This window comes from Lathyrus oleraceus, chromosome 4, assembly GCF_024323335.1.
Source record: "Lathyrus oleraceus cultivar Zhongwan6 chromosome 4, CAAS_Psat_ZW6_1.0, whole genome shotgun sequence".
Taxonomy (NCBI): domain Eukaryota; kingdom Viridiplantae; phylum Streptophyta; class Magnoliopsida; order Fabales; family Fabaceae; genus Lathyrus; species Lathyrus oleraceus.
This window is the reverse complement of record NC_066582.1, coordinates 367,282,018-367,305,227: the sequence shown is the minus strand read 5'-3', so window position 1 is coordinate 367,305,227 and position 23,210 is coordinate 367,282,018. Positions and strand designations below refer to the sequence as shown.

General features: G+C 33.0%; 1 protein-coding gene and 1 long non-coding RNA gene across 8 annotated transcripts; one reads left to right on the top strand and one right to left on the bottom strand.

Moving 5' to 3' along the window:
* The first annotated feature begins 4,099 nt into the window (after positions 1-4,099).
* Positions 4,100-13,073, top strand: LOC127075483 (putative cyclin-B3-1). 7 transcript variants are annotated; one of them, XM_051016955.1, is made up of 24 exons: positions 4,100-4,277; positions 4,442-4,499; positions 4,619-4,682; positions 4,773-4,805; positions 5,320-5,378; positions 5,470-5,557; positions 5,788-5,845; positions 6,593-6,650; positions 6,740-6,809; positions 6,928-6,963; positions 7,061-7,135; positions 7,257-7,292; positions 7,378-7,441; positions 7,594-7,642; positions 7,734-7,824; positions 9,022-9,067; positions 9,707-10,072; positions 10,144-10,266; positions 11,274-11,363; positions 11,453-11,614; positions 11,707-11,766; positions 12,225-12,323; positions 12,464-12,642; positions 12,716-13,073. In XM_051016955.1, exons 1-24 carry the CDS (start codon positions 4,263-4,265, stop codon positions 12,849-12,851), a joined length of 2,115 nt encoding a protein of 704 aa, XP_050872912.1. In that variant the 5' UTR covers positions 4,100-4,262; the 3' UTR covers positions 12,852-13,073. The 7 variants fall into 7 exon arrangements, with proteins under 7 accessions (XP_050872912.1, XP_050872908.1, XP_050872907.1 ...); XM_051016951.1 differs by having other exon boundaries at positions 7,052-7,135; XM_051016950.1 differs by having other exon boundaries at positions 6,734-6,809; positions 7,052-7,135.
* A 6,301-nt stretch (positions 13,074-19,374) lies between these two features.
* Positions 19,375-20,942, bottom strand: LOC127075482 (uncharacterized). The gene is made up of 2 exons (XR_007786465.1): positions 20,433-20,942; positions 19,375-19,724 (listed from the first exon to the last, which is right to left on the bottom strand). It is a non-coding gene; the product is annotated as an uncharacterized LOC127075482 (long non-coding RNA).
* Positions 20,943-23,210: the final 2,268 nt, after the last annotated feature.

Genomic DNA, 23,210 nt, shown 5'->3' with positions numbered 1-23,210 from the left:
GTCACTAAAAACCAACCGTCAATTTCCTATTGCATGCGCTATCATGGTCGAAACAAACGTAGAAGGAGGAAACACGCAGTAATAATGTAAAACATAAATTGGGCAAAGCTAAAACAAAGCAATAACATAAAACAGAAATTGGGAAAAGCGTGTACCTTTGATTGGTAGAAGGAGGAAACACGCAGTAATAATGTAGATCTAACAGATGTGGAAGGAAAACGCCTTAGAACCCTAACGTGAAAAAGAACGAAAATAACAAAACGCGCAGTATGTTATAATTTTAATGTTTACTAAAGGGGACATTAGAGGGCGCTTGTGGAAAAAAAGCGCCCTCTAAAGGGGGCCTAAGAGGGCGCTTATGAAAGCGCTCTCTAAGGCTTTCCAGAAGCGCTTTATAAGCTGGAAATGCACATGGACTTATAACAGCGCTTTATTAAAAGCGCCCTCTAAGGGTAACCTTAGAGGGCGCTTTCTAAAAAGCGCCATGTATTGTTGTCCCTCTATCTCCTCCTTATTTTTTCGTTTCACCTTAGAAGGCGCTTGTGGAAACAAAGCACCCTCTAAAGGGGGCCTAAGAGGGCGCTTATGAAAGCGCTCTCTAAGGCTTTCCAGAAGCGCTTTATAAGCTGGAAATGCACATGGACTTATAACAGCGCTTTATTAAAAGCGCCCTCTAAGGGTAACCTTAGAGGGCGCTTTCTAAAAAGCGCCATGTATTGTTGTCCCTCTATCTCCTCCTTATTTTTTCGCTTCACCTTAGAGGGCGCTTTGTTACAAAAGCGCCCTCTAAAGTGCGCTGTCTATTGCTCCTTATTTTTCGCTTCACTTTAGAGAGCGCTTTTGTAATAAAGCGCCCTCTAAGGTGCGCTCTCTATTCCAGTTTTTGGCGTAGTGAATGACTTAAGTGGATTTGGATGAGATTCAACAAAAAAATATGTTGACGAATGAAGATGAAGTTTGAAATAAGATGATTGAGATATTATTTACTATAATTATTTTATACCTTTATCAGATCATTTTTATTTGAGTTCCCTCGTTAAAAACTTTTTATGTGATGCATTATTTTGTTTAGTTTGGTGTAGGCAAAACTTGAAGATGTTGAATGAAAAAATAAGCCAATATTATTTTATGATAAATTGGCAAAATGTTTTGGAAGAGATGAAGCAATAGGATAACATGAAGATACAACTGCTAAAATGAATGTTGTAAATGTTGAAAAAAGTTATGAAGATACAACTGCTAAAATGAATGTTGTAAATGTTGAAAAAAATTATAACACAACCATTGAAGAAATATATCACTTAGTTAAAACCAACAAAGTTATTTTGGAGGAATTTTATGATGAGGAATATTAATCAAACAATTCTCCAAAAAGATATTATGTTACCAATTCTCAAGATGTATCATCGTCTAGGACTAAAAAACGAGTAAAGAAGGTTATTGAAGATGACATAAACATGGTTGAAATTTCTAAAACTTAAAAAAAAATGATTGATGTGTTTGAAATGAATACAATGGAGTTGGTTAAACAGAGTAAGAATGCTAATGATGGATATGTTTAGATTGAATTGGCGGTATTGGCATTGAACCAAGTTCTTTGCCTCTTGTATACATGTTAGTTTGTTAAGAATGTTGACAGATTGAAAGCTTTTAACGGAATTCCAATTTATAAGTGCAAGAAAATATTACATCTCATTGTTCTAGACTATAATAGTAACATATTTATTAACACTTTTATGCATTTTTTTTATCTTTATCAAATGGAATTTTGAGTAATTTATTTTATGCACTTTTATAGGTTTTTTTGGAAGAACTATCAATAATATATATATGTATTTGTTTTTTTAGCAAGATTTTATTGTTTTCTACAACTGACCTATATTTATCTTTTAATTTTAGCTATTGATTTTATTTATGAATTGCTATGATCACTAAGTATGGCGTGATCAAAATTGTGCATTGGATGTTTGTAGTTTCAGGTTATAATAACCATGTTTCATTTAGGTTTAATAGCTATTTTGTCCCTATAAAATCCCCTCTAAAATCATGTTTGCATTGGATGTTTCATTCAGGTTATAATAACCATGTTTGCATTGGATGTTTCATTTAGGTTATAATAACCATGTCACATGGACGACTTTTGAAAACCCCCTCTAAAATCAATAACATGACAAACATTTTATTAATACTTTTAATTTTTTTAATGGCATGAATTGTCAAGTTGATATTTTTTTCATTTTTTATGTTTGGAGAATTTAAAAGCTTAAAAGTTCAAAAAAATATAATACACGACATGAGATATGAAGAAGCTTATTGTTTGAAATCAGATACAATTAGTAATTGTAAAGAGAAATAAAACAAATACCTTTGCATTAATTATAACCATTTCCAAGTACTATTTGTTAGACATGCTTTTTACAGACCACATATCTCTAATCCTAACAACAATCTTCTACAAATCTTTTGAGTCATTGATATCCCTAATATTTTCAATTGGACGTGCCATTAGCTGTATCAACAACAACGATTTCACAACATTTCCAACTTGATTCAAAATGAACAACAATATGGACAAAGAAATGATTGAAAGCGAACAACAAACATATGAAAAAAATAACACATGAAAGCAATTACAAATAGCAGAACATTGATTCACATGCGTGATACAAAACATATTATGACGAAGAACGCAAAACATCGAGTTGATATGAAAGAAAGAAGGAAAGCTTTAATACCGAGTATGCTTCAATTTTGTGCAAATGGTGCAACGTGACCTTCCCTCCTCTGCTCGTTTAAGTTCCTACAAATGATGCACATAAAAAGTAATTGATGATTTTAGGAGAGTGTTTAAATACGAGAGTTAGTGTATTTCAGTTTCATCATTGATTTTGAAAGTTGAATTCTCAATCAATAAATAGAGTATAGTGCAAAACTTATTTAAAATAGAAAATGAAACATGACCTTTTAAAATATGCACAAAGTTCTGAAAAATTAATAATTATCAATAGTAAAAATGAAAGATAAATAGTGCTAGTCTAATGTTAAAGAAATATTAATTATGGAAAATCAATCAATTTAGAAAAACTGATTATGAAAATTTCATAGCCTAACATTTTATTAGATAGATACTATATTGTCTTTTTTTAAACAATTATATCTTATAATAATACTTAAGGAGTATTTGGCACATGAAAAATATTAATTTTGTAATAATTCAATTTTGATAGTTAAAAGACTAAATTATAGTTTTCGTCTCCCTATTTTGTCTGATTCACAAAATTAATCATTCTATTTTAAATTCAAACAATTGTGCCTCCTATTTTAAATTCAAATAATTTTAGTCCCCACTATCACATTTTTTCGTAGAAAATCGATGAAAATTTCATTTTGTAACTTATCTTTTATCTATAAAGTTCAACAATAGTTTTATATACGATGGTTTTACAAGAAATTAGTCAATTAAAAAATAAAAACGTTGTTAATTTTAAGTGTAAAAATATTTAAAGTAAGAGGATCAAAACTGTTTAAATTTAAAATAAAATAATTAATTTTAGTGAATAAAGTAAAATAGGAGAACAAAATTATAATTAAGCACGTTAAAATTTGAAATAAATAAATATTAATCATATTAATATTTTTAAAAATAATGAATAAAATTGAATAAAAAATTATAATGTTTTTGTCTAACGTTAGTCTTATATTAGTTATATGTCATTGAGCTAGTTAGTTTTAAATTATCCAATATAACCTTACTTAAACAAAAGTATAATCCATCCGTAGTGTCACACCAAACACTTTGATAATTTTTAAAAAAAAAGGGGAATTTAATAATTTTATTAAATTATTTTTATTAATTATTGATATATTCAAATTAGTATTGATGTGAAATAAAAAAATAATAAATTAAAAATATTATTTAGAGAATATAAATAAAAAAAATATTGATAGCCAAAATAACAAGAACAAATAATTTTTTTAAATACTTTTTTTTTATGAATAAAACTGAAAATAAGAAAAAGTGTTAACACAAGGTGATATTTTTGTTGACCTTGAAAGTTTTTTTCCTTCTCAACTCTCTAAAGCTATAGGAGGGCTATTAAAGTAAAATGACGTGAATTCAAAATGAAAAGCCTCAACGCGGTCCTCTTTACTTCACATTCAATTTCTACATACTGCAACGGTATACTATTTCCCTTTCTCTTCTCTTCTCTGCCAAGTGCATCTTGTATCTCTCTTCCAAATCGAAGCCAGAAAAAACCTCAATGGTTACTATCAAGGTAATTTTCAACTCCATTTTCTATTACCTCAATCTTTTAATCATCTCAGATCAAACCCTAACCCCTCCAATCTTCTAACTTCGCACAAATCCTTGTATGACAACAACCAATGATTAGGGTTATCTTTTCTTTTTTGTCACGTTCTTCTTTCTTGCATGTTCCAGGGAAAATCGCGACTTGGTTCAACGCGACCCTCTGTAGGTGGACAGTCGCGTCCAAGTGGTATGATATTTTATTTTTATTTTTATGAGTTTTCAAGTGTTATCCACCAGATTGATTATTTTCATATAATTTATTTCATCTCTTGTTTCGTTTTGGTGTTTTTAATATTCATGGAACAGTGGGTGCCAAGAATATCAAGTTTTTTTCGGATAATGATCGGATTAAAGTTGGTGATGCCTCCAAGTAGGTGTTTTTTTCTTTCTTTTCCTTTATATATCAAATTGAGTATATGGGCATGAAAATTTTCAGACCTAATTCTAATTCTTTCTGTAGGACATCTGCAAAAGAAGTTGCTGCAGCTTCAAGGTATCATTACCTTTACTGACTTCTGAAGAACAAGTTTTAAAAAAATAATTTTCTCATATCTGATTGGGTGCATTTATTACTGAAAAAAAAGCTAACTGCATTGTTTTCATCATCTTCTGTTTTTTTTTTGAGATGAACAATGACACCCTCTAGCTATTCTGCTGCAGGGGAGGGGAATTTAGTTTAGCTTGTGCTGGCATTGACAATTTTACTTTACTTGCCTTTACTATTATTATTATTATTATTATTATTATTATTATTATTATTATTACTATTACTATTATTATTTATATTATTTATTTAGATTCTCTTGGTTTTAATTGTAGGGTTGGCCCATCATTATATCATTTAGGTCTGCTTCCTTGTTTTGTTCATTGTTGTAATTGGATGTGCAGAATTGATGTTTGGAAACCAACAGCAGAATGTCATATATTCCCTGTAGATGTAGTTTCTTGGGTACCATAGAGCAACGTCGATCTATTTTTTCTCACTTGTCATTTTGTAATTTATGTAGAAAGAGTGCTATAGCAGTTGACAAAGGTGTGGAGAAAAGTAGTGGAACATATGACACTTGTAAGTTTTAATTGGACTAATTTTAAATTACAAGGTTAGTAAAAATGTTGCAAAGCACATTATCATATTATTATTTTTTTGGTTTTTGTAGCAAATATAAACTCGAGAAAAGCATTGACTGATGTTACCAATGATCAAGGAAACTCTACGGCAGCGGCTAAGCGTAGTAATATCTTCAAGTAAGAATCTTATTTATTATGGTTTGATAGAGTTAGGAGGGAAGCTGTTTTTGTAAAATCACTGCTAGTTACGGTTGGAATGCAACTTGCCAACATTTATATGGTTATAGATTATTTCTCATACTAAAGGTGTGGAGATTTACTTGCCTTTATGTCTGTGGTTCTTATAGTACAATGGATTATTTAATTGTAACCTAATGTCTAACTTTATGTCTTTTGTGCCTTACCAGGGTTTCAGCAGGTTCAACCACTAAAAAAGTGGGTATCTCTTTGAGGAAATCCTTCACGGTATGAAAAGTCACACTCTTCCAATTTTATGCTAATTCTACGTTATTTTTTTGTACACAATCAGTTATTCAACTAAAGAAAAAATCCTTTTTACTTGTACTAGTAATGTGCTTGATGCCCCCAATGATGAAATCATGGCTATAACCCACAAAATCACCTATGAAAATAATAATAGAAACATAAATGTAAAAAGTCCTGTGAAACCATTCATCTTGTTTATTGGGCAGATAATTTTTTGATCTATTTGTTATTGCAATAAATCATTTATCTATGTTTTTTCCCTTTTCTCAATGGCCCTTGGCCCCAGATCCTTTTTATCTTTTGAGAGAGGTTCAAGTGTTATCCGGCATAGCATTTTTAATTTAATGTATTAGTAGCTATGAAATGGATCTCCAGATCTAACAACAATGTCAAAAGGAAGTTAATGTGCCTGACTAGATTTTTATTGGCAGCTATACTCCTTACTGTGACTGATTGGACCTTTTTTAGTAAATAAATGTACTGTGCAAGTACTTCAGATTGCACTGCCTTGAATCATATGTTTAGAAGGTAAACTTCTGGAGGTAGTTGCTGGTAGATTCAACTGGCCACTAACTGGATGCCTTCTCTATTTTCACCCTTTTTTAACCGTTTTCTACATTCAGCAACATTAACTATGGAACTTTGCATGTTTTGTTTTTTGCTGGGGCGGTGATGATAAGAATATAGCCTATGTGAAGTACTAATTAGTATATTTGCTCAAATCAGGTTAAAGAGCATAGAAATACTAGTCATAGTGGAGTTCAATTAGATGCTCCCGGTAGAGGTGATTAATTTCCCCCTAGGTCTTTTCATTTTGTGTTTGAATAGTTTTAGCTGTTTTTCTTCCTATTATCTAATAATTAGTAGGCACAGGTTTAAGGGTTCCTTTAGGTGACCAGAAGAATAGTTCAAATGGAGGTCAGTCTGTTGCCTCAAAGGATAGGTACCCGTCTCTTGTTTATCTCACATTTAATTGGATATTAAGTTATTTACGTTAGTTGTTTGTGACTTCAAACATGTTATTTTATAAATTATCCTGACACTTTTTTTCTTTCTCTTAGGTTTGGAAGGAAGCCTATATTACCTACAACTACAAGGTTTTTTGTGAATTTCATTTTATTGATTTGTGTAAGTTTTATGAACAACATGCGACTAACACCAAAACATTTTTATTTCTTTTCCAAGAACTTCAAGGAAGTCTCTCCCAGTTTCTTTAGGTGATCAAAAGAATAGCTCAAATGAAGGTCAATCAGTTTCGACAAAAGATAGGTACTTGAGATCTAGTCTCTTTTTATCTCTAATTTAATTGGATAATAAGTTATGTTTGTTTATTTATGATTCCAAGCATGTTATTCTAGAAATTATACCAACACTTGTTTTTTCCTTTTAGGTTTGCAAGGAAGCATATGTTACCTACAACTACAAGGTTTTGTGAATTTCATATTGTTATTTGTGTAAGTCTTATGAACAACACACGACTAAAACCAGAACGTTTATTTGACTTTTCCAAGCACTTCAAGGAAGTCTCTGCCAGTTCCTAGGAGGGTAAACAGGGTAGATAAGAATAACACAAAGGTTAGCATGATTTTGTTTACAATTTATCTTTCCTGGTTATGGCTTTCCTCCATAAAGTTGTGCTTAATAAGATTGCCAGATCTTCTTTCTTTTTTAATTGTTTTTTCTGAAATACTTTTCTTTTTCTTGTCTCTTATTTTACTTCCTTCTAGGAAAATGCTGGAAGTTCTGAATCATCCAATAGCCAAAATGGTCTACCAAGTAAGAAGCCATGACATAAAATAAGAACTCTGAAAATGTTGATGAGTTGACTTACCTATTTTGATTTAACTTAATTTACCGTTCATTTCAGGTAAGCTGACAACAGGCAGAAGGGTTAGTTCGCAACTAACCAATGCAAGGAGCCATATGAAGACTCGAGTTAGTGACGGCTTTGTTAGAACGTAAGTGACAGTTAATAATTAACAAGTAATCATGTTATTTTTACACCTATGATAATTGCGTACTTTTAGTACTTTTTGTCTTTTTGATTGGTCTTCAAGTTTGTAAAACTGGAGGAGTGAAGAAAATTAACTCACCACATTTAGTACATATATGATCAGAATAAAGTATACGTTAGCAAATAATGTTTCTATATTTTTCTTTATCAAAAACTGAACTTTTAGAATTAGATTCTTTGTTTTATAACCATTTTATAGCATTTTTCTAACACTAACTGATCTTTGAAAAGTGTCTGCAATTTTTTTGAAAAAAACACAACATTAAGATCAAAGTTTTTAATGTAGTTCCATCTGGACAAGTTTGTTAGGGCTTGAACTGTCCTGATGGCTAAATCTCCTCAAAGAATATGAGTATATATTTCAATAAGAAATGTAACAAGCCCAAAATTCATAAAAGCCTAGGTCACTACATGACTCTAGATGATATATTAAGGATACAAATAAAGGGAGAAAACAAAAGCTTCAAAGCAAAGAGAGCGAGAGAGCGCGAGGTTCAAGCCCTAAAAATATGACTCTAGATATATTAAGGATACAAATAAAGGGAGAAAACAAAAGCTTCAAAGCAAAGAGAGCGAGAGAGGGAATGACATATTTTGACTCATTAATGAAAGATATTGGTGCACTCAATTCAGATTCTTCTCGAACAGTGTAACAAAAAGCACTAACTTCAACTAACTCTAAGTGAGAGCTAGAACCATATGATACTCAACATTACACACACACACAAATATATATATATATATATATATATATATATATATATATATATATATATATATATATATATATATATATATATATATATATATATATATATATATATATATATATATATATAATCAGATATTAACAGATGCAATGCATGCAATGCACTCGCATATTAATGATTTCATATTTTAACAAAATATTTTAATGAATAGTTATTTTATTTTATTATTATTTTATTATTTTATTATTTTTTATTTTTCGGAATTCTGAGCTACCATCTCTGTTTGTAGCTAACTCTGCTTGTCTATTTCAACAACTACTATTTCGCTTTGCTATGCATTGATAACTACTACTACGCTTAAATTTTATCATAGTTGTGTTAATTGCTGGATGTGATTTGTTATTAAATTGGTCATTTCATCTGGGGTGTAGGGTTACAAGTAATGCTAACCAAGCATCTTCAAGGAATTCCACCAAGGTATTTTGGCTGTACTTTAAAGTTTGTTGTCTGCTCTAATTGATTTAGTTGGTTGATTGGTGTTGCAATTGTTCTACAGAATTTCATTCCATTTGGTTTTTTATTTTTGAAGTCATTTTTATGTCTATGCTTATTTTGTATTACGTTAGGAATTTCCTTCTTTTGCTCCTATAAGTAATAAGAGTGTACAGGGTGCATGTATGAAAAATTTGCTGCTATTGTTCGGTTAACATACTTGTTAAAGATGTTGTACTCAATATTTTTCTTGGTTCAGTTTGTGATTTTAATCTTCTATTTTGTACTATTGTTAGTGTGCATGTAAAACAATTTGCCCCTAATGTTTGGTTAACATACTCGTTAAAGATGTTGTACTCAATATTTTTCTTGTTTCAATTTGTGATTTTTAAGCTTCTATTTTGTACTATTGTCTAGTGTGCATGTAAGAAAAATTTGCTGCCAAAGTTCGGTTAACATACTCTTAAAGATGTTGTGCTCAATATTTTTCTTGGTTCAGTTTATGATTTTAAGCTGCTATTTCATCAGTCAATAATTTCCACCACATTTATGTTTTTTTGTTTATTAACTTTAAAAGTACCTTTCTAATAGTGGAAGCTAAATTTTTTTCCATTTTGTACCTAGCCTATTGTGAAGACCACATTCAAGGCTTGTGCATCTCAGAGGACTCTAAAATCCAAATCCATAGCAGATCAGAACAAATCAAAATCAACTACTGCCGTAGCATCCAAGGATGAAGAAAAGATTTCTTCTTCACTTCCTAAGGATGAGGAAAACGTTTCTTCTTCACTTCCTAAGGATGAGAAAAACGTTTCTTCGTCTCTTCCTAAAGACGAGGAAGGCGTTTCTTTCTCTCTTCCTAAGAATAGTTCAGTGGTTCAACCAACTGATGGAGATAGTAGTCTAAAAACAGATTTGTCAGAGTTGATTCCAAGAAAAAGTTCCAGTCGTCGGAAATCTTATACAACTTCACTAATTGAAAAATCTAAGGTATCAATCTTGCTCAATGCATTAAACTACTTTTTTTAAAAATAAAAATGAGAGTAAGACTTAATTTGCAGATTCTCAAGGAAAATGGTGAAGTCAGGAAGCAAGATAGCCTACCAAATATAGATGATAAATGTAATCATCTAGAAGTTTCTGAATATATTGATGATATATATCATTACTATTGGGTCACCGAGGTAATACTGATCAAGTTTCTGATTTCACTTACTCACATATTGAAAATTTTGAAATTGTTTACCACAGAAGACACCCATTTTGTTTTTTTAATTAATTTTACTGATTATAGAATTGGTCAATAATTTTACATTAAAGAATCTGAATCTTGAGATGTGTGCTTTTAAAGACCATACAATTGGACCTTTAGTGAATGTCACTTGCTAGCTTGTTTTGTCTCTCTTCTCTTGAAGGTTATGGCTGGAAGTCATCCCAATCGAGCCGGAATTATCATAGCTAATGCTTACAATTGGACCTTTAGTGAATGTCACTATAGTCAATGTCTACATCTGTTATCCATGTGTATTGGAGTTGGAGTTCCAAAATTGTGAACATGAATGAAGCACAAATTTTATTTTGATGCAACTTTTGATCCCATATGTTATTACTAGATACTTGGTTTTCTTATCAGAAATCGTGAGGCAATTCTTTAGTTGTGCCATGGTTTCAATGATTTTGATGCTTGGCATAAACATAACGCTGCCACTAACTTTTATATAATGATTTTGATGTTTGCGGGTTAGGAGGGGGAGGGGAAGGAAAGGCTTCGGAGAAAGGAGACTTGAAGAGAAAATAAGGAAATCTTTAATATTTCTTGAAAGAATAATTTTATATAGAATGATAAATGAATGATTATTATTAATATATTTTAATTTTCCAAATATTATAGCAACATAGTTTATAATTGAAGAATCTAAACCCTCCAAATCTCTCCTCTAATACAATTTGAGTTCCCCCAAACTAGGGAATTTTTGTATTATGAATAAAATCAAACCCCCCAAACCCTCTCCCACCTAAATCCCCCTCCATTATTTTCACTTCATCCTTCCCTTTTTTTCAAAGCCCTTCTCTCCCTTTTCTTAACTCCCAAAAAAAAGCCTTAGTATTTTATATAATCTATTGGCGAAATTGTTCTTTAATTTCAGCTATTGTTTGTATTATTTTATAAAAAAATTGCTTTCAATGGCAGGCACATAGTCAAGCTCTGTCAAATTACATGTCGATTCAGACAGAGATTACTCCTCATATGCGGGGAGTATTGGTCAACTGGCTGATTGAGGTACATAATTAATTTCTTGGTCACCCTTAAGATTTATTTTCTTTTATCCTTATCCTTGCCTATTGCCTATTTCTTGGGATTTTTCACAGGTACACTTCAAATATGATTTGATGCCGGAAACACTATATCTCACAGTGACATTGTTGGATCAATATCTTTCTCAAGTGACTGTAAAAAGGAGTGACATGCAGTTAGTTGGTCTTACAGCACTTTTACTGGCTTCGAAGTACGAAGACTTTTGGCATCCAAGGGTTAGAAGCCATTTCAAACATTTATTTTGAAGAAAAGAGTGTGTGATTCATTGTGATGGTTCTAATTTTTATTTTGTCTCATTTTGTTCCAGGTAAAGGATTTGATTAGCATCTCGGCCGAAACTTATACTAGAGATCAAATGCTTGGAATGGTAAGCAATTCTTAGTTCTAACTTGTAATGTTTAACTTTGAGAATGATTTCGGTACATTTCATGCATAGGAGGTATGTTATCCAAAATAACAAACACCTTAAATTGGGAAGTAAACGAATTGATCTACAACCAGAGAAATAGACAAGGAGCAGAGGGTAACCCCCACTTGAGTGTAGGAGAGAAAGTGGGAAACTAAGTCTGAAAGGCTTGCAGTTGGTTTGGGTTAGTTGGGAGAGGGTCAGTGTCTTTTGAATAGTGTATTATTTTCCACCTCTGGTCCATTTTGATACAACCGATCCAGTTCTACCTGGTACATGGGAGTCTTATGCAGTTGATAAGTTCCAAAATCTTCTGGTTTTGTTCAATTTTCTGTTTCAATTTGCACTTGTATAAGGTTCAACATGGTTCTTACGATTGTATTCTAATGCTAATGTGTTAAATGGATTTTTCTTTTCAGGAAAAACTTATTCTTAGAAAATTGAAGTTCCGTCTTAATGCTCCCACTCCTTACGTTTTTATGGTTAGGTTTATCAAGGCCGCACAATCAAATATGAAGGTATTTAATTCAGAATGCAAAATCTACATACATATGACCAGTTATTTTGGATGAGAAATTGCTCATTTTAATTGAATTTTTATGCATGACAACAATATGTTTGATATCTAATATTGTTTGTTTCTAATTTATTTTCACAGCTTGAACACATGGCATTCTTTCTCATTGACCTGTGCTTGGTTGAATATGAAGCTTTAGCATTCAAGCCTTCGTTACTATGTGCATCAGCTCTCTATCTTGCACGTTGTACGCTGCAAATAACCCCATCATGGACACCACTACTTCAAAAGCATGCGCGTTATGACGTTTCACAGATCAGGCACTTGTTCTACCATTTTATTTTTCAGTTTCAAAATTGTGATTTCTGTTTATGCTAACTGCAATATATGTAGGGATTGTGCTGATATGATGTTGAAATTCCATAAAGCTGCTGGGAAGGGAAAGTTGACAGTGGCTTATGAAAAATATTCCAGAAAGGAACTCAGTGCTGTAGCAGGAGTGAAACCGTTGGATAGACTTCCCCATTAATTTGGCTTGTTATACTTTTGTAATATAGTATCACATTCTTCTGAACTCTTTGAATGTTGCAACAACATCTTCAATTTTTTGTTCTTCCTTCTTTCAGGTTGGGCTCTCACAACCTTAAGCTAGATTTTATTAGAAGCGTTTGGTAGGATACACTGAGGTTAATATATTCTTTTTTTAACTTCAATTAATCACACGATAGTATGAGTGTGCATGTTTTCATTATGAGGGTGCTATTGCATTTTTTTGGGATAGTATTGTTGCATTACTAAAACTAATGATATATGTTTTTAACATATAACCCGTGGTAACTTAAAGAAAAAAAAAGCAGGCTTGGCAACCACAAACTAGACGATTACAAACTAAAAAAATATTTAAGAAAACCAGATCCTCCCTCTGCATTATGATCACAATGTAATAACAATCCTTTAAAAGAGAGCTAAATGTGAACTAAATGAGAACTTTTGTAACACAACCTTTTACCTGCAAGTGGGCGCAATAAGCCAAACACCGGCAGACTTAATCTCAACTTAATAATTACAATTTTGACTTTCATAAAATTGATTTCTTTAATAAAATTTAATTTATTCACTTGAGAAAAGTTTATATAAATAAATGTTGCTTACGGAGTAAAAGAAGGCAGTAAACGTGTGCGTGCAAATGGTTTTGCCTATGCTGATATTACCCTGCCATATGCAAAATATTAGGTTTCATAAGTGTATACTTTAGAGGGTTGCTCTTTCCACCCTTAAGTGTTATCCTACACCACCATGAAAAGTTCAAAATATCTATAATGTTCGAAGATGCGTCTCCGAACATATTTATTTTAGTCATTTCTCAGACCAAATTGAAGAGACATCCTACTATGTTAAAATTTAATTCGGGGATGCATCTTTATATATCTAACAAGTATGTAAAAAATGTATCTCCACAACACCATTTATTCCGAAGATGCATCTCCATAAACACCATTTATTCAAAAATGTATGGGTGGTCCGGAGATTCATCTTCGGACGTTTTTATTTCATATCACACGTCATACCTCCCTTCTTTCTCCCTCTTCATTTTAAAAAAAAATCGCAAAACCGAACATTTGAGCTCTACAACATTCAACCTTGTCGTCTATTAATTCAAACACCATTCATTGGAGCTCTGCAACATTGAAACTTCTCTTCCTTTCCAGCATCTCAAACATTCAAAATACTTCTCATTTATTTTTATTAGGTAAGTATTTCAAAATTTAATCTCTTTTTATTTTTTGATTTGTACTTAGTTGTTTAGGCTACATTAGTTGTATTAAGCATGATAGACAATATTGTAAACGAATTGGTAGGCTAGAAGAACATGCATTAAGGTTTTTTTGGGACTGGTAGGCTAGAAAAAGGGTTTCTACGATGGGATACAATCGCAGATTTGTCCGAAGATGCATCTCTGGATTTGCCTGCATTGTTTTCGAAGAAACATCTCCCGAATTGACGATAAAAAATTGGTTGATTTTGTGAAATTTGTGAGTTTCTCCTGACATGCTGTTTATACTTGTCTCTGTTTCTAATGCAGGTGCAATGGCTAAAAAAACACTGGTCGAATTAGGCTTAAGCGTGTGTCTCAAACCGCGTCGGTACGATGTGAGAAGGCCGCAACGAGAATCACGAGGCGATGAGTTGTTGATAACTCATTTGACGATGCATCTACTTCACAACCCCGAGGTTCCTACCCGTCTGGTTCTCGTAGCCGACTCTCTTAGGCCTCTCAAGCATATAATGCAGCAAAGCCTAAAGTTCCCGAAGCCCAAGAACAAGTCGTTGCCGATGCAGATGCCCCATTAGAGAGTTACCCATGAGGCAAATTTAACACCTAATTACTTCATCTTTATGCAGACCATGCTGTTTGGCATGTCTGGCATGGAGAGGTATAATTTTTTTCTTTAGAAATACACATGTTGTCAACTAATTAAATCCATACTGATGGTTATATTTTCTTTTTATAGGAGCATGATTGTTTGAAATCGATTAACCACGATAAAAAGATTTTGGAGCTGGAACAACCCACTGTCGCTTGGTTCATTGATGTTATCCGCTATTCCAGGTTTGCAGACTCATGTTCTTTTATTTACATGACAATAAACCACGACATGCATGCGAATTTTGCTGAGAGGTGGCATTCTGAGACGTCATCTTTCCATCTACATATAGGAGAGATGAACATCACCTTGGATGACATCTCATGCCTACTCCATCTTCCCATTAGGAGGAGATTACAGGACTAGGGAGGATCGAGCGAGATGAAGGGGTCGACATGATGGTCACCCATTTGGGAGCTAACCTAGTTGAGGCCACACATGATGCACATGACACTAGAGGTACTCATGCTAGGTTTAGTTTTTTGGAATAACTTTATAAAATAACATCTACAGTAGGCCCTGGATGCCGTAAGCGATGATATACAGGTTGAGTACCATTGCCATTGCGCATTGAGGTGCTACCTCTTGTTCATGGTTGACATGTCCATGTTTGTGGACAAAAATGCAACCTATGTCGATGTGGTCTAGCTTAAGTACTTTGTCGACATGACTTCGATTCAGGAGTGCAACTGAGGGGCTGCCTATTTGGTCTATCTGTACTCTAAGTTGGGCCAAAGTTGTCTTTGGAAGACAAAGCAGATGACAGGGAGTTGCACGTTGCTTAGGGTAATTTGTTATGACAAATATTTTTATAATTCATTTGTTACACTAGTTATTAATATTTTATCCAAACCATTTTCAGGGATTGATCATCTCCCACTTCCCTCACATCATTGGATGGGAAACTGCGACTGTCTATGATGAGGATTGGCCATGTGCAACTGCATTTATTCCGTACTAGAGGAATAGTTCGGTCGACCATCATACTCTCTCTTGACCATATGGTACCAGATGACATTTTCTTCTACCCATACGAGGGTGACCTCTAGACGTTGTTGGTTGCAGTAAAGCAAAAAGCAAAAGTAAGAATTTTGTTTTATCGTTTCCACAGAGATTAGTGCGACATCAAAAGCCATTCAACGATCTCTATGTTTCTAAGCTTGGGTTTGTAAAATTTTAATTTAAAAGCTAAACTTAGTAAAACGAATGAATAAATAAATAAAACATTGGAAAGATTTGAGAGCTTTACATAATTGTATTTCATCCACCATACGAACATGTAATTTACCAACCAATTATGCACATTCTAAACACTTATCAATATCATCACATATCACTCATAAAAGAATTCATGTCTGCAACTTCCGTCGAGAGTTCTATCATATTGTATAATCGACGATCTCTCAGCCTATCAAACAATATGGAGCATTAAGATTCGATAACCACACAATTGTTAAACCTAAATCTATGTCTAGAGTTTAGAATCTAACCAATGATTATCCTAGATCTAGATTCAAAGAGTATTTCTCAATAACGGTTCAAATCAATAGATTAACAAGTAAACAAGGATAACATCGATATAAATTCGTGCATAGATCATAACGCTATAATTAATAAAAATACATACTATAAAAGTGAACTTACTTACAAACCTAACAAGAAAGAGATTACAAGGAGAAGAATGAAGATGAACAAACATCCACCGTGATCTCCCAATGATAGAAGCAATTCTAACTCTGGATCTTCAAGATGCACCCTCTCTTGTTGTTTTCTAAGCTACTCTAACTCTGCTAACTAAAAAATGGTTCTGATGGAATTGGGGTTAAAAGTTCCGAAAACCATACCCTAAAATTCTATATACAAATGAATAAATAGGGGATGGAAAAGTGGAATCTCGTTAAGCCCGTGCAGAGCTCGCTTAGCGCGACCACAATAAAAAATAGCAAACAACCATAAATCGTGCTTGGACTGCGCTTAGCCCGCTCCTAGCATAAGTGTGCTAAGCGCGCTCAAAGCATGTTCCTAACACGAAAAGTGCAATTTCCCTCTGCCTTTTGTTTCTAAGCGCGCTAGGACCGTGCTTAGCCTTAGAAGGAACTTTATTTCCTTCCCAAAAAAAGATGAAAACTATCAAACTAAGTGATATTTATATGATAATGCAAACTATACAATATATACGCATAAGTTGAGGTTTATGCATAAAAATCAATTAAAACAAATCAATAAGTGCCAATTATTCACACACAAAATTACTCCAATTTAGCACTTATCAAATACTCCCCAACTTAGAACTTGTTTGTCCTCAAACAAGAATCAACCACCCTAAAGAAAATAAAAGCAATCACCAAGCAATCATGATTAGGGGTGACAATTAGATCCATTAAGACAAAATCCATCCAATCCATCCACCCAATCCATCCACTACATAAAAATTAAGTTAATGAATTGGATTAAATTCATCCATTTATAAGCATTGATTGATCCAATCCATCCAACACATCTTAATGATCAAATGAATTTTTTTATCTAATTTTTTAAAAAAATGAATTTTTTCAAATATTAAAAAATTATTTTTTTGAAAAATACAAAATTATTTTTTTTAAATACAAAAAATTGTTTTTTTCCAAAAAAATTTAAATCATTTTTTTTGGAAAATACCAAAATTCGATTTTACTTTCGAAGAAGTTATTTTTTTACGAATATAGAAAGAAAAAAAAATCGAAAAAAAAATAATTTTTAAATTATTTTTTTCCGGAAATATAAAAATTTGTTTTTTTTCCCGAAAAAAAAAATATCAAAAAAAATTGATTTCTTTTTATTAAAATACAAAAAATTATTTTTTCAAAAAAGTAAGTGATTTTTTTCAAAACTAAAAAAATTGAAAATTTTCAAAAATACAAAAATAATATATTTAAAAAAACTATTTTTTCAAAAAAATGGTTGGATGGATATCCATCTGCTAAAAATATGATAATGGATGGATTGAATGAATTTTATTCTTAATGGATGGATTGGATTGGATAATTTTTAAAAACTTTTAGTAGATTGTTAATGGACTAATGGATTGTTTTGATCCATCCATTAACGATCCAATCCATATCCATCCAATCCATCCATTTTGCCACCTCTTCATGATCAACAAGTTTTTAAAAACGGAAACAAATGCATGGTTCAAATTTCAAAAGTACAAGTAAAGTAATGCTTACCACTATACTACAACGACACCATGACTATGAAACAAACTTTAAGCACAAAGCACATGTCAAAAATTCTAAAATAATGCATTTTCAAAGATGAATCACACTTACACACAACTTCATCAATGGATGAAGAATAAACATGAGGGACTTGACTAACATTGCTAACATCTTGAACAAATTATGCATTCATCTAAAAAATTTTCAGATTGAAAGCATAAAAGCACAAGTCACAAAAGACTTTCAAGGGTTGTAATGTGGCTTGGTTAACAAAGGAGGGTCATATTTCAAGGTAATTGAAAAAAAAACTATTGCCTAAACAAATGAGAGTGACTACTTCTCAAATTCTCAAGTATTCACAAATTCATTCACCTTTTTCTCTTTTCCCAATTGTTATACCATTGCACACAACTTATTAGCACAATTTATTTTCTATTTTCTTTGTTCTTTTTCAAGGTTTTTTCTTTTTTCTTTTCTTTTTTCATTTTTCTCTTTCTTTTTTCAAAGTTTTCTTTTTCTTTTTCGACCTCTTAGTAACCAACATTTTCTCCCCAACTCGAATGCAACCAATCATTGTAATGTGAATGCTCCCAAACTTTCTAAGAAAAAGATAAATATTCAAACCCCAATTTATGGTTTAGGGTTCAAGAAAAAGTTCGTAATCCAATCTAAAATCAACAATGAACTAATTAGTTATGTAAAAGTTCCAAAAGTTAACATCAAAATTGATCCTGACACAAGGCTCAAAGGGGGTAAGCAAATTCTCGCTCACTCGCTGTTATACCCCAAAATTCACCCTACCATTCACAAGTTCATATAGGTCACTAACCCTAAGCATCTGCATATCCTGATAAGCATTCATCTCATCTACATATCCATTGTATCATAGCACATTCCACTTACATTTGAAAAAGCATAAAATCATGGGTTCAAGGGTTTTATCCACAAGGCGTGGAATGAAGGTTAAGTCACCGGGTTAGGGTTTATCTGATGGACATGGTTGTGTTGGAACTTTTCATCTTACATGTGTTCATCAGGAAACCCTGATTTAGGGAGGTTGCATCTGATTCGTTTGGTTCATTATAAATGATTCAGTTGTTTGCTTAAGATTCTTGGCTCTGATTCATTGGTTAAGATTCATTCAAGGTGCTACAATCGGTTGCTTGATTAAGTATCATTTGATTGGCTTTGAAATCGGATTTTGAGTCTTGAGTTGACATGTTTTATTTGATTTAAGAATATTGGGCTTTTCAGTCATATCCACATCCATAACAATTTTCCATTTTTAATCCACATCCATGTAGGTATCCAATTAATAACCCATATCCACATTTTAAAACCAAATATCCATAAACCATTTGTCCATATTTTAAATCCAATTTTAAAACCAATTAATATTCATGTTTCATAATGCATATTCAAACTTGAATTTGGTGGGAAATTTTAGTTAAATGTCCATAAAAAATCATTCTATACAAATGTTGATTCATTTTGTAATTACATCATAAGTAGCATACAATTTGGAAATTCAAAGCAGATGATCAAAAAGGTTAGCTTCCACAAATTTGAATAGGTTACATGATTATTGATCAAGGCTATATAGACAGAAGGAAATGGATGGCATTGGAGAATGCAAATTTATGTAGTCCCACGGTTCTTGATGGGATTAATTCTTTAGTTGAGCCTAGCCGATCAATCACGGTAATTGTTGAAGGAAGTTCACCGACAATCACCCTCCAAACTTCAAAGTGACCTCAAAAAAACTACCATACCAAGAACCTGCATATTACACACAAAAAACCAGTAAATTTACATGCACAATACTACACCAGAATGCAAAAATAACAGCATTCAACAGAAAGCATAAACCCTCTAAAAAATTCTTCACAGTTCCTGTAACAACTTCCGTAATGGAACCAATTCAGAAAAATAGAACAAAACCCCTTCAACCAACTCTCCTTCCCCAAAAATTTCTGAACAGAACTTCCCTTCAACTGCAACCTTCTAACAATACCAACCTCCTCCAACTTCTCTCTTGAACCACTTCTGCACAATCAATAAATCTACTCAACACTCTTCATCCTCCACTTCACATCCATAGCTTCCATCAACTCTTCAACCTCTTCCCTCATCCTCACCCTCACGAAAAACCACTCTGACCCTTAACTCATCTCCATCGAACCCTCTTCTTCAACCAACCAACTCATAACCTGCAAAAGAATCCTGCTAACCAACCGAACCTCAATAACAGAACACCTTCAAGACCTTCAATCACTCCAATTCTCAAAAACAGAGACTCACCACAAAACGCCATTGAAAGAAACTTCAAAGAGAACTTCAACGAACCGAACTCAAAAAACCAGAAAATTGAAGAAGGAAGGCAACAGAAGATGAACCGAAGCAGAAAGAAAGAAAATAGAAGAAAAAGAAGAAGTTTAGAACAGAGTGCGAGAAAAAGGAGAGAAATCAAAAGGGCGAATACGTTACCTGGAGACGCATCCAATCAAAGCTGATCCTCACTCCTCGTTGACGGTGCATTTCCGATCAAAGCTGATCCTCACTCCTCGTTGACGGCGCGTTTCCAACCGAAGTTAATCCTCATTCTCCGTCGATTACGCGTTACCGATTGAAGTTGATCTTCACCCGTCGTTGACTATATGTTACCGGCTAAATTGATCCTCATTCCTCGTCAAAGACGCGTCGACGACAACGACGCGAGGTTTACGCGAGCAGCTTCATTCGATCTGTGAGTTCTCACGAGCATTCAATTTGTGTTCAGTTTGAAGGTACGTTCAGGAATTCTTTCATGAAGCTGGTTCTTGGGTCCTTTTGGGCAAGACTTGGGCCCTTAGCACAAGTGAACAAATAAGCCTTTCGTTGCATACATCCTCCCAACTCCTTCATAAACCCCCCAGGCCCGTGTTCGTGATAATCTTTTCCATAATACTAATTAATTTATGGTTTAGTGTAGTTTTTTCTTCGATTAACATGGATGCTGTTTCATTAATCCAGATTGTGATTAGGATTAATTCCTAATTTTAGAAGTATTAGGATTAACATAGTTGTACTGATTAAGTGGATTAATTCTAGTAATTAGGTTAATTCATGATTAATTGTGATTCTAATTTGGTTAAACATTAGGTTAATCTTGATTTTAGGATTTTATTTCTAGAATTAGTGCAATTGCTTTTAACCATGCCATAGGTAGAATTTAGTCATTAGGTTTTGATATTTCTCTTGTAAAGTTTGTGTGGATTAATATGGCTAATTTTCGATTTTATCATGATTAGACCTTAAGTTAATTTTCAGTCGATTTGATTTCTATGGTGATTTGTATGGTCATGTAGGTTAGAATTCAATTCTTGATTGTGAATGTCACATTTGATTAATTGTGATCCTAATCCATGTTTAGGTAGATTTTAATTCGTAGAATTAATGTTCACTTTAATTGTTCATTTAATCGATTCGTTGGTTTATGATCATTTTGATTAAATTGAAATTCCCATTTCCATTTAGATGATGAATACTTTGTATGTCTAACTTCATTTGCCATGACCATAGTGAAGGAGAATAGCGATCGAAAACGCAGCGGAATTTAAAATTTCTCCTTTAATGATCCTTACGAATGAGCATGATCAATGATAGAATCGTTACCTCTTGTGGTGATCACGAACGTTCAACGATGACAACGCCTCTACTCAGTCCACACGAACGGATTCCTTCAATCTCAGTGTTAGCTGCTACGAATGAAAGCTTTGAGTGAGAGAGAGAGAGAAACGAAATTGCAAGTGTAACAATGCTTCTACACAAGGGTTCTATTTATAGAACCACTTGTGTGGGCTGCAAGCTAAAAAGCCCACTCAAGTGTATATGACCCATATCTTATAATATGCCAAAATCACTTAAGCGCGTGATACCTTACCATATTTCGTATTCTACTTAAGTACACCGTACCTTACGATGTTCTATAATTCACTTAAGGGCACCGTACATTACAGTATTCCTTAATTACTCTATCTCTCATCAATCCGTCCTTTGTGTGTGACCCTATAGGTTTTCGCGGCATTGACAATTATATTAAATCACGTATTTAACATAATAAACAGTGAGCGGTATCTAGCAACACATCACTGCTATCCAAGACACGAAAATGTCATGTGATCTGACAAATCCTTCTGTGATAATAATTATGTGTACAATTACCCTTTTGTCCTTGTGTCTATATTGAACACAAGGCATAAACTGTGTCATCCTTGTCTAGTTCAATATTGGGCCCATAGACATTTATCCTGTTACGCAGGATGGGCAAATTCCATCTAGGTCACTCATGTCCCTTAGTATGCTTCGTGGAGTACCCATCAACTGTCTTTATGGTCATCCAATTACGGACAACGTTTGATCAGCAATAAAACACTCGGCTCTACATCTAGGGTCCATAGTGGTTTCAGGTCGAAGGATGGTATACACCATTATCACCATGAGAATAACTTATGACACTTTGCATAACATTCTATATAGTATTCTCATAGCGGGTCAATCCAGTATAAATATTACTCTTAATATTCATACCTATGTTTAAGACTTGATAACTCCTTATCCATGATCCATGAGATGTGATCATCAGTCTATATACATAATAATATTAATGCTTTAATGTTATCCCACTTCACAATAAAGCTCGACTACATATACTTTAAGAATAATGTCCTTATGTTTAATGTGATCTCATGATTAAGTCATACTTGATACATTAAACGGACTATCTATTCTAGGGACTTTATTAAACAAACATAATAAAGAAAAAGCCTTTTATTATTAATAAATAATTCGATACAAGTACCAAAAGTATTGGCCTCTAGGGCTTACACCAACAATCTCCCACTAGCACTAGAGCCAATCTGGCATACCCCTAATGCCCATAGATCTAGTATGACCATCGTGCTTCTGCTGTGCAAGAGGTTTTGTCAGTGGGTCAGCAATATTGTTAAGTGTAGGTACTCTGCATATTTTCACATCTCCTCTATCTATTATCTCTCGAATGAGGTGATAACGCCTAAGTATGTGTTTGGATCGTTGGTGAGATCTAGACTCCTTAGCTTGTGCGATAGCACCATTGTTATCACAATAGAGAGTGATCAGTGCATTTTGATGCACGTTCTTCCATGTTTGTACTTAAGCATTTCTTCAGTTTACTTTGATTATTTTTATGTTTTAATGTGTTTTCATAATTTATTTTATTTTTGCACTTATTTAATTTTCGTATTT

Bases quoted from the DNA above. Each gene is read 5' to 3' on its own strand.
- LOC127075483 (XM_051016949.1), top strand. The intron at 4,683-4,772 runs GTAGGTGTTTTT...TTCTTTCTGTAG, and splicing joins AAAGTTGGTGATGCCTCCAA to GACATCTGCAAAAGAAGTTG. The intron at 10,267-11,273 runs GTAATACTGATC...TTTCAATGGCAG, and splicing joins ATTACTATTGGGTCACCGAG to GCACATAGTCAAGCTCTGTC.